Source organism: Diadema setosum, chromosome 5, assembly GCF_964275005.1.
Source record: "Diadema setosum chromosome 5, eeDiaSeto1, whole genome shotgun sequence".
Classification (NCBI taxonomy): Eukaryota; Metazoa; Echinodermata; class Echinoidea; order Diadematoida; family Diadematidae; genus Diadema; species Diadema setosum.
In genome coordinates, this window is record NC_092689.1 from 5,349,104 (window position 1) to 5,361,921 (window position 12,818).

Genomic DNA, 12,818 nt, shown 5'->3' on the forward strand with positions numbered 1-12,818 from the left:
ATCTGCACTGTTTCCTTTCAGCGCAACATATCCCTTTTCAAAATAAGCTGTTAATGTGGGATAGAGCTTGTAACACCAGTCAATGCAGTTGATGGTTGTAGCTTAATGGTGTGGGCCAAAAAGTAAATATACTGTACCTTTATATCAAAGTATTTTAAGATTTATTGTCTTGCTGATATAGAAGTGCCATAAGAAAACAACAACTCTATTTTTCTATCATCTGGTAAACGTGAGTTGTGAAAACATTGGTGCAAAAATAGAAAGCAAGGCAGAACCTCGATGAAAACTAACAGTATCCCTGATTTAATAACTTACAGTGTACATCAACAAGTGAGTGATATATTACAGTAGTACAGTATTACAAATGTTCAACTGAAGTTACACTGGTTTAAATTTTCTCTACTGTCTGTTGTGAAATAATCTGCACAAATCTTAAAAGCCTACCAGTCATTTCTTGACAAATTTCTCAATCAATCTATCATAACAATATGAGTTGCTCAATACAATTGAAACATTTCACAGAATAAAGATGCCAGTCATCCATCCAACACTTTAGAGAAAATCATTTGATACAGAGGCCAATAAAAAACCCCAAATATTTAAAAAAGGCAGCCTATACACACCATATACCATCATATATTCAAAACTAATATGTGATAGACTCTTTCTGTAAATTTTGCACCCTCATTCAGCAAGGCAGCCATCACATATTGTTCCCAAATGGCTAAGCACAATCAACTCGACAGCTCACTTTGACCAAACCAGACAATTTGTCGTTTTTGTTCATTTTTACAAGAATCATGATGGGAGGGGACTGGACTCGTAACAAACTAAGCCTGGATGACCACCCCATGTGGACGACCCACCTCCTTATATTTCATCCTTATCTCCTCCAGAACTGCCAAGTCACAAACACCTGAGTATATAACAGTCACAGAAGAACAGACACATCTACAATAATTAATTTGCTACAAGTGGAACCCCCACTAAAATATGGCATGTACTGTAAAAGTGGGAATTTTGCGGTTTGGAAATTTTCACACATTTTGCGTAACATGAAACCGACGCGACAAAGCATGCAGAATTTTGTGCTGGTTATATATAACAGTAAAACACTATTTTATATTTTTGATTTCAATGAATTAGAAACATACAAAGTTCATCTTTTCTGACCGAGCATGACAAATTACTTGTGCCCAAATTTCCACTTTTATAGTATAAGGGAAGGTTTAATAGATAGAAGACAGGACACAAAGCAAAAAGACAAAGACTATCAAAAAAAAAAATAGACTGATAAATGAATACAGCATACTGCTGGGAAATACACAGATATGCAAACACAAAATGTAAGAAACAATACTACGCACCAAGAGAATTATTTGGTCTGGATTGCAGAATAAAGAGAAAAACATAACAAATATGATTTGTCATTAAGCTATGCCATCAGCAGATTTGTAAGAAATTTACAGTACATGCATGTAAGTACTATTATGGCAATTTGATCTACAACTACAAATACTACATAAGAAGTACATAAGAATGCATAGTATACCTGGATTTGATGAGCTGCTTTCCAGGAAAGTAAGAAATGTTGAACATTTTTCAGAATTACTATTTTGTTGTCATGTACAGTAAATATGTCAAGCAAATATGTGATATAGATTCTATAAATAAGCATTAGAAGTTACATCATGATAATCAGGTTTTACAAATATACAGACATCATCTAGCATATCTCACAACATATTAATCTTTCTTTGAAAAAAGTGATTTCCATATTCTAGATGAAACTTCAATGGCTCAACACATACCTCCTTCCCTTTTCAAATACCACAATGAACAGCTCACGAAGTTAAGCATTGCTCAGAACAAAGGTCTTGGAGAAACAATGAAAAACATAATTTTACCACAAACAAAACTGATTTCAAACACTAATCACATTACTCCTGCACTGCCAGTTTTTTCCTTTTTCCACAGCTGATATGAGCATGAGAAAAACATCAGCAGAACACACACAACTTGTATCAATGTATTCAATGTTTACGTCATCAAATCACATACAGCGATGGAGACGTATCTACTAGGATTACAAATACTGCTGAAGGTTTACCACAAAATTGAAGGAAATCTTTGATATCGAGAGCTCTACACTTGTACAGCACGTGTTCTCAGAAACAGAAGCTGGATACAAACATACAAGGAATGCATGAGACGTGTGAAGCACATGACATTGTTATCAATATTGTGAAACAGGAACCATTTACACTGTAGATAGAAAGATATTTCAAAATAGGTACTTCTGAAAACACACAAGTGCCATAATTTCATAACATACACTAATGGAAAATGGAATACTTGAATATCATTTCCCCTATTGAGTTGAAAGCTATATGTGCGCTAGACAAAATACTTTCAGTAACCACATCCTTCAGGCATATCAAACTAAATTTTACAATTCAAGAATACAGGCTCACATTAGATGATAAAAACAGGCATATGTTCCATATCACTGGAAAGAGTCGGCCAATGTCATCGCATCTCTGAATGGTAAAATTGATCATCAGAGAAGTGCACATAGTATCAGTATTGTGAAACGCTTTAGGCTGAATTAAAACACAATATAAAACAGAATAGCAATGGACTTTTATGTGATATGGCCATCTCAGCAACTCATTGGTTGATTTCTCCAAAGGTTCAGTTCCTGCCCAAACCTGCTCACAGCATTATCATATAAACTTTCAGTATATTGATTCCAAAGAAGAAAAAAAAAGAAGTTATGAAACAAATAGAGCCTCAGAGGGCGCTCTCCTCATCATTGAAGCCATAGTTACGGTATGAACCGCCCTCGCCCCCTCCAGATGAGCTCGTCTTGATTGTCGTCCTCTTCACCCGCCGCTCCTCCACTACTTCATCGGCACCGTCGTCGTCCCCATGGATGATGAGCTCGCCCGTCCGACTGTTGCTGTCATCCGAGTGGGTGGAGAGGCTGCGGGAAGCTTCGGAGTGCCTCTCTCCCGTGCTGCCTCCACTGTCATGTAAGACCTACAGAAGAATGAATACATAAGACTTTGAGCATAATATCTGTGGTACTCCCAATTAATCATGTATGAACATTCAATAATTTTTCCCCATTCAATACCTCGTAACAATTGCTCACATTCATCCATTCCTATTTAGGATATCTCAATGCCTAGAGTATCTTTAAAGTCATTAGTTGTTGCTCACCCAAGATTCCTGGCAATTATGAATTACTTTTACCTTTTTTCTCTTTCTTTCTTTGTAAAATGACTGTAAAGATGGGCCCTACATGACATTGAAAATAGTAAATCAAATATATTTGTGAACAATATTGTACCAATCATTATCCTTTCTTTACAACAACAAAAAATCATATAAAACTTTTAAATGTACATGTATGCTTCAAGAAAAGTGAAAGAATGAATCTGAAGTGGAATAGATGTTCTAATGTCTCAGGGTATATTTTGTGAAGATTTCAGTTTTATTTGTGCATGCATATATGTGTGGTTTTGTGAAACTGATTTAAAATTGAGTGAAATGTCAAGATCTAGCGAACAAGATGTGCATTTTCATGCAATTTGAAGCCATTCTTTGAGGTGAGATGAATATGGCAAAATGATGTCATTTCTCAAGAGAACTGCACTACCCTTCAGCAAATCATTCATGAATGCTATCATGTTTCAGTTGTCAATATGCAAACATAGAGCATCACAAAATCAACTGTTATGAATACAAAAATTTGAACATGTCAATAAGGCAAGAGCAGCTATTGATATTATATACTACATGCTACTACTTTCATTTTGTAATACAATTTCTATTCAAGGCATCAAACTGCCACTTACTGTTATCATTTGAAGTATGTCATTTATTTTTCTAAATGAAAATAACTGTAGATAGACTCGCATTAAGAAAAAAAAAAAAACACTACTTTGCCACAAATAAGTGTTGACCCTTTCAGCCCACTTTGGCTATTTGACATGAACACAGAGACTTTCAAAACACAGAGCTTGACATACATCAAGAAAGTTGTGATATACATTGTTAACTGGGGAAAGTCTAAGGGTGAAGATGAGATATTTTAAAAATTCCCCTTTCTCTGGTAGATATCACGTGAATTAGGAATGGCTTTCAGAAAGTGAACATACAGGACCTATTATGCACTGCACATAATCATTTCCCGCGTGGGACTTCCCAGTTGTGCAAAGTACAGTCATTCGGTTTCCTGCCTTTGTTCCCACGCTATATGGGGACATTTATGTATCTAGAATTTGCATGGCCACATAAAGTCATTAACATTATGCCATACAATATACAGTCCATGTTGGACACTCATTTCTGCAAATGATCTTGCATTTTTTGCAGCGTCTTTCAGAAATTTCGAGCCACACATTCAAGTAGGTCATTAACCCCTTAGCTCCTAATGAAGTGCCAGTGTGGTCATCCTTACATGTGTGTATGTATGTATGTATGTATGTGTATAAGTTTGTTTGAGAATATGTTTGTATTTCTTCACTAGTTTACATCACCCCTGCATCATCTGCGTGTTAATTTCTCCACGTCTATTTTTCAGTGATCAGTTTGTCTTAAACCAAGCAGGTGTGGAAATATGTGAACTCCTGTCTTCACATGTATCATATCATATAGGTTGACATGGCAAGGGCTCTCTGGGTGTTCCAGGGTTAAAGAAGCTTTGAGGAAACTGGTTTTCCTTCACTAATCCAGAATTTGAGGTCTATAAGGAGAAATAATTGATCCTCATCAACTGATACAGTGGACTCCCGTTAAAGCGAAGTCTTCGTAACCAGCAGTTTTCTTTCGTAATATCAAAATTTCGTTATAACCGAACAAATAAACAACTAGAAATGTCGCTACGGCGACTGGTGTATGCCTCCGCCATAATACATGGTTCTCTTAATAGGTCTATAGTACAATGTCTTGACAATGTGTGATGACAGTTTCACACAATTGGCAAAATATTAAAATGACAGGTTTGCCACAAATGTGCTGAATGTTCACTTTCCTAGAACTAGGTTCAATTGGATGAATGATTAAAACGTCAGAGTGCAGGTATTTGGGGGAACTGATGATTTTCACTTGACTTTTGACCCTTTTACAAGTTTATGCATTGAGTAATTTTCAAGGTATTGAGAAAAAGTATAATTTCAGTATCAAATGGTAAAATAGTATTATCGAAACCTGGCCTTTGACCTTTGACCCCACAGTTCCAAAGAGAATCACTGTTAGGTAGAACATGCATAAATATGTAAGTTTCATGACAATACCTTGAGTTATTTTTGAGATATGGAGGAAAAAGTGCAATTTAGCACTTTCACTTGACCTTTGACCTTTTGACCTTTGACCTTTTGGCAAGAAACTTCCCACAGAATATATATTGGGTTATACATGCATACATCAAGTTTTAAAAAAATCCTTCAGGCATTGCATAAACATAAGGAAAGTAGTTATATTTTGAGGTGTTGACCTTGACCTTTGACCCCTGACCTTTGACCCATGACCCCCAACTTCACTAGATAATCACTGCCCATCAGTACAAGCATATATACTAAGTTCCATGAAGATATCTTGAACCACTTGCGAGATATGGAGAAAAACATGAAATTTCAATTTTTTTTTCACAAAATAACCTGTGACCTTTGACCTTTGACCCTGTGACCCTAAAATCCACACAAAGTATCATCCCCCAAGGATATACCCTCATACCAAGTTTGATGCAAAACCACCACACGGTTCTTGAGATATCGACAAAAACAAAACGGGACGGACGGACGTACGGACGTACATACGTACGGACGGACGGACGACCCGAAAACATAATGCCTCCGGCCACTTCGTTGGCGGAGGCATAATAAAAAACATAGAGCGGATGATGTTGCAGCCTGAATTTTTACTTTGTTGTAACCGGAATTTCGTCATAACCATGTTCATTATAACAGGATTGAACTGTAGCAACTGTGGTAATGAGGGTGACCAGAAAATACTCCATGCATTCAAAGAGGAAAAGAAAGAGAATGATTCCAATTCTTGTTAAAATATGTTAGGCAATTACTGGAAAAAATACCTTCAATACTTCCTATTAATATGCAAAATGCTCTGGTCAATCACTGAGATCACAGATGCCACACAGTGTTGGGGTGCATTCCTCTACAAGGAAGGGAGAGACTCACCTGGTAAGTGTAGGTCCTGCCCTTAGGACTGGACGACCCGCTGATCGAACTCCTCTCCTCCTGAAGCTCCGACTGGGATTCCTTGCCCATCAACATGTGATCTGAGTGGACGAGAGGATGAAGATCACATGACTCTGAGAACCAGAAACTGGTGGAAAGCTTCTTATGATACAAACTTGCAATCATTCTTTTGGGTGTCTCCATTGTGCAAACCAAACACAAAGAGTGCAATAATGTTCTGCTACAATTAGAGAATTAGTAACAACTTTGAACATTTCATTTGGTACAAAATTAAAATGTTCATTTGGCCATCAGGTTGAATGATGAAAGTTGCAGAATTGCCAAGGCAATAATGGTCTTGAAGAAGAATGATGCGTAGGATGAAGCCTATGATACACAATAACATGGTTTGTTACATGTCAAATCAAACATAATGGCAAAGGGGAGGTGTGCATTATAGATTTCTTTCAAATCTGCATAGCTTTCAATATGCTGGTAGTAAATATGTGTTGGTTTGGTCATATCTAGGCATGATCTGTGCTTCTAAAAATTGTTCAAATGCAAAGACAAATGAGTACCTAATTTGAGACAATTTAAAGCGATGTACAAATAACATGAATTGAAAGAAGATAAATGTGCACATTCAATTACTGAACCATGTGACAGGTTTTACACACTGTCATACAGCTGATGGGCACTGGCAAGTTGGCAATCTCTGGGTGTATTAATGTAAACTGCACCTACAACTCAACAACGAGAATAACTGAAATGTGCACTTTTATACAAAGACACAAGCACACAATCTGCAGGAATGGAAAGAAGTGCTGAATCCTGCAAGCTAAACTGTAAAATGTGAGAACAAAATGAATGAATAAGATAAAATGAAAGAAAAACAATCAAACCAAAAATCAAAACACACAAAAGATTGACAAAACAAAATAAACAAAATGATACCAACATAAAATAAAAAAGGATTTTAGATGATGGAGTTTTGTGAGAAATACGGTGCTTGGAATCTCAGGTGGAGTGCAGATGTATACTTTACAATGTATGTGTTGCACTCAAACAACCAAAGCAGAACTTGCAGCAACACACAAATGTGATGTGTGAAAAAACAGGTGTTGCCATGGAAACTGTGGGGAAAAAGCAGTGGATTCAGGAACACATGGATCAAGAGTGAACCGGAGGTGCGAGACTTTTTGTCCTTTATGGATGCGCCATGCACACACACCTTATACCTTGTTTGGGAACAAAGTTTGGCCCATTTCGAACACCGAGTTTGATGTGGCCCGATTCCAAAATGCTAATGTGAAGCATGGCTGCAGGAAGTTAGGTAGTTGTAAATTGAAACACTGACAATCTATTACAAATTTAAAGGAAGAAACACATGTATATATGCACAAAAAAAGAATAAAAGGTCACATAAGAATGATGTTAGAATCTAAATGAATAAAGAAATGAATCCACAAGTTCTGTTGTACATGTACATGCACACTTGTCCTATAATCTCTGTGAATGCATAAGTCATCTTCTGGAGACAAAACAGCTGACACACATCTTAACTCACCTCCCCCCCCCCCCCCCCGGCACTTTATCCAGAAATACTGTAAAAACTAATCTATCAGGAATACAATGATGTGAATGGCATTAGCACCAGCATAATGCTACATCCAACCTGCAGCCAACACAGCTCATATTCTGTGGACAGAATTTGAACACACATACATGCATGGACACACAATATCTTTGCTATTATGGTCATTAAGAATTCACAACTGCAGACACTGATGTTCCCGGACTCCTATGGGTTAAACAACGTTATTCAAAGACAAGGTTATATAAGAGAGAAAATCCACACAGAATCACTATTCAAAGTTTCACCTAACTATTGAACAGATCAACGACATCACAGAATGGACAGGACAGTGTAATAACAAAACAATCCAAACAACATCGATGAAAATGAAATGATCTGCTATCATAACAATAGCAAAGCAATATAGATGGATCATATCAGAATGAAATCAGACTGAAAACAAACATCACGGATACATTAGAATTTGATACCTTTATTTGGGCCCACTCCTTCCTCTCCTGAAGGCGTAATTTCCTCTGTCTTCTTTTCGCGCAAAACAACATCTCCTGAACTGAGCAGTGAGATATCTCCTGCATCCGGTGGAAGCATGCAATGTTGAAGGAAGATATCATGTTGATCGGAAGGAAAGAAATTTAAATCCCTCCATGCCTATCCTCACCCGGATTTACCAAGTGAATTATGTTGTCAGCAATCACATTATTAGGCTTTTAAAATGCTAGCTTTGTTTGTTAGCAGAACAGTGAGAAAAATAGACTTGTGATTTCTGAAGACTTTTTTCTGACATCATCATCAAACAGACCAACAGATCAATCAATCTGAGGAAGTAACCACAAGCAAAATCATAGATTCAGTGAACATGGAAATAGTAGTAGAACACCATGGTGAATATTGAGGAAACTCATATAATCCACTTAAAGAGAAGTGAATTTTTGAAGTTTGGTAGGTCCGCTACTGCTGGGTAAGAAGGCTTCAACAGTTTATGATGTCATAATTGCTGAAAGCTATAGAGACAGTGACAATAAATTCTTGTAAGACATATACAGCGGTCAGGGTGGTTAAACAACAGACATGACAGAATGACTAGCATACACACTCATTCAGACAAGCATGTATACAGATAAAGATACACAGACACACAGAAAGATAGATACACACACAAATACAACACACAGACAAACAGACAGATGCAAAAACAAAATGCACTGCAGAGCAAAACCACAACGTGAGAGCATGTACCTCCGGAACTAACTGTTGTGTTGGCTGACGATGGCAAGACATTTTCAAGGGAAAATCTGACGTCTCCAGAATCAAAAAATGAAATTTCCCCTGCCACAGAGCAAATATAAAAAGAGAACATGTACTTCAGTCAAAATAAATCCCACTACACACACACACAAAAAAAAAAACCCAAATAAAGATTCTTTGCGAAGAATAAAGTGCGTGGCAGGGAATGAACCCATGAGGACACACCTGTTGTACGTTTTCTCTTTAAATCATGGGCAATGTAACTAATCACATGCCTTTAAAATAAAGCGGAACAAAATGTCCTGAAGTGCGATAAATGACCCCACTTTTCCATCCAAACGAAATGTCAGAAGCAAACAAAAAAACCAAACACTAAAAACATCAGCTGAAAGGAATACTGCTCTAATCAAAGCAGGAAGACATGTCAAAATCCGGTAATGAATATGTGATATTACAAACATCTGTTATTTCATCCTTAGTACTATATATTATCTGATATTTAAGTTTTTTTTTTTAAAAACATATGTTTATATCATTCTGGTTCAAATGAAATGCTAATGAACTTTTAGGGGAATTCGCAAACGCATTTCCTGAAAGTATTTTCCCACGGAACAGAGTGTGAGTATCACACGGAAGCCTTGCACTATGATCTCTTCTGGCTTGATAAATAAGTTTTGAGAGAACAGTCTTTTGACAAACTTCCATTTTTTTCAGAGGCAAAATCAGCATGCCTGAAATTTGTTAAATACCAGACACACAGTTCTGCTGGGCTAGGTTATTAAAGGATGATACACTTTTAGACCTGAAAAAATAGTGAGTTATTATCTTCTTCTGTTTTTTGTTTTGTTTGTTTGTTTGTTTGTTTGTTTTTTTTTTTGCAGCTTTGATAAGAAACATATAGTGTCTACCTTTGGGGGACTGTCCCTGCTCTCCAAATTTGATGTTTCCATCTCCAGTGAGCATTATCTCACCTTACAGTCAGACAGTGTTGAGGAAAGCATGATGGCAAAAAAAAAAAAAAATCAGTCAAGTTATACCACATTCAGTAAGACATGATACGAGGTTGTATACACATCAGTCATGCTGTGTGAAACAGTCTTGAGGATTCTGCATACATACATGTACAGTGTGTAATGATTACAATTCTATGGATTTCCAAAAGACTTTGTCAGTTGCATGACTGTGATAGAAGTATTGACTATCCAAAGGCAAATTTTCATAGACAGTCTTTGAAGTTGATATGCTATAATGGCAACAAAGTGAATTCTACAACTTGACCTAGACAGAGATACATTAAATGCATCCCAAATATACTAGTAACCTGTGCTATGATAAGATGTGATTACAGCACCTAAAGTGAGAAGTGTTCATTGATTTGCTAGTCTGCCAGTCAAGTACATTTTTAGGATATTAGTTTGCTTAAGTTAAGAATATATATAATAACCAAATCCCTGAAAGGATCAAGATTCGTGAGATGCACAAGAAGACTTAATATAAGTATTCATTCTGAATGTGCACCAACTATCCCAGCTGTGGGATATAATGTGAGACATCTAATTCCAGTGACATCACTGACGTAAAACAAAAAAAAAAGAAAAAAAAAAGAGGAAGGTTAAAAATAGAAGAGGTTTTGTGTATTAACCTCCAGGGGTGGATGGCACCCTACAGGGGACTGGTAGGCCTACATCTGGTGTCTGTGATGTTGGGCGTGGCGTGTCTGCCAAGCCAAATTTCACCTCACCCGATTGAGTCAGGGTGATTTCTCCTTTGAATGCATGTGGGGAGGGAAGTTTGGGAAAATATGAATGGAAAATTAACTCTAAGTGTAAACATCCGGTATTAACTTAAATAAACAGCTTTTGAATTAAAATCATTATCTCTGTCTATCATAAAGTTGCTAGATTATTGGAAGTATACTCGATTCAAAACAGCATGGATTCTTTTTAGTCTGATATAATCAGGATAGAAACCTTCATTCTAAACAGAGACTAATTTTTTTTTTTCAGAAGTATGATATAGATGTCTTTTATGGCTATTTCCATATTTTGCTGTTATTCAAATCTCTGATTTTTTCTGCCATGAAAAAACAACAACCATGAGACATTAAAACCTATAAGATGATTACCTCATACCCTTGTCAATACAAATGTACAATATTATTTAAAAACATGATAAAAACATGGCAAAGACAAATGACTGAAAATATACCTAAACTGCATGATGAATACTGTTATTAGTGTTTTTAAAAAAATGACATAAAAATGAGAAATACACCAATGGGTTTTAATATAGATTTGTACATAAAATCACATACTCTTAAATGCTCAAAGACAGACTTTGAGCATTCCCCAAAAGAGTCATCCGTATCATATGATATGTAACTGTATGTTTGTGTGTGTGTTTATGTGCCACAGAGGTGTTCTGTTGACCTGTGAATAAAAACTGATATCACAGCACACATATTTGTACCTGTGGGACTAGCCAGGCTGGCAGAACTGTCACTGTCCTTATGAAGACTGAATGTGACATCGCCACTTCCCAACAATTTAATCTCACCTAGAAAGGATATGCAAAAGACTGTGTGTGAATATGCAACTATTACACCGATCAGTATGCTTTCATCATCAATTCTATCTTCAATGATTCCACATCATACCCTGAAGTAATACCTAATAGATATTTTGCTTAAATAGAGGTCAACAATATTTTGTTTCTGCATAGTGTAACTTTTGTGAACACATTCATGGGCCAAAGATATGAAGCAAGTCTGTGATAACAAAATTTTCTGAGACAAACCTGAAACTGAGCACTGTATTACCCTCGTTACAAAGGCTAAAACTGCATAGTCATACAAGTTTGTACTGGATCCAATACATCCACTATCAAAGCAAAACATCAAATGAATGAAATGATGTACTTTCTCTATCAACATTACAGACATGCACAAGAGCAGTTTTGTGTTTGATAAAAACAAAACAAAACAGAAAACTAAAATCCACATCTATTTTTGAGAGCTTGGATGTTAGATACAAAATGTCTTTAATTACTTTTTTTTCAAAACTTTTTCATTTATGTTTCCTGCAAGATACTAAAAACATGACTGTAATACAAACTGTACACACACGTACACACACAATATGCTACCTGAGGGACCATTAGGAGTCTTGGTGAGTGTTTCGTGTTTGGGAAATAAGAGGTGTACTCCACCAGCACTGGTCAGCAAGATTTGGCCTGGTCATTAGAATTGAAAGCATTCCACAAAACGATTAGAAACTGCGGCTTGCTTGGATCAAGCACACATTTGTCTCAGTATGAAAACAAACATGTAACCCCAGGTATTCCTACTTTCTCATGGAACAAGGATTAAAGAGAAGTGAAATGATTTCTAAAACTTTTGTTGGAGTATCAACTTGTCATGCATTCGTACAGTGTGAAGACAATGAACTGAAGATTATGTGCATTGTTATGACAATATTCAGTGGCGGATCCAGAGGGGGGCGCAACCGGCACACCCCCCCCCCTCTTTATTTTTTGATAAAAACAAAAGAAATAAAAAGAAAAAAATGAAATGAAACCAGGAAGTGGCACCAGAAATATTAGTTACCCCCCCCCCCCCTTTACAGAATTCCTGGATCCGCCCCCGATATTTACCTCTCACTCCACTAAAGCAGAAAGAATTTTCAACCTTATCTAGGTTGGCAAAAGAAACAGAAAGAAATACATGTACATGTTAAGGGTGGTCAAAGTAGGGAATACATCAACATATTATT

At 36.6% G+C, this 12,818-nt stretch overlaps 1 protein-coding gene across 1 annotated transcript in view; it reads right to left on the minus strand.

The window, feature by feature from the left end:
• Positions 1-2,793: 2,793 nt before the first annotated feature.
• Positions 2,794-12,818, minus strand: part of LOC140228447 (cadherin-23-like) — a 145,759-nt gene continuing 135,734 nt past the window's right edge. Inside the window, exons 96-97 of the mRNA XM_072308662.1 lie at positions 6,207-6,307; positions 2,794-3,042 (exon numbers count right to left, since the gene is read on the minus strand). Of these exons, the coding sequence (XP_072164763.1) occupies positions 2,794-3,042; positions 6,207-6,307 (350 nt within the window). The remainder of the gene's footprint in view (positions 3,043-6,206; positions 6,308-12,818) is intronic.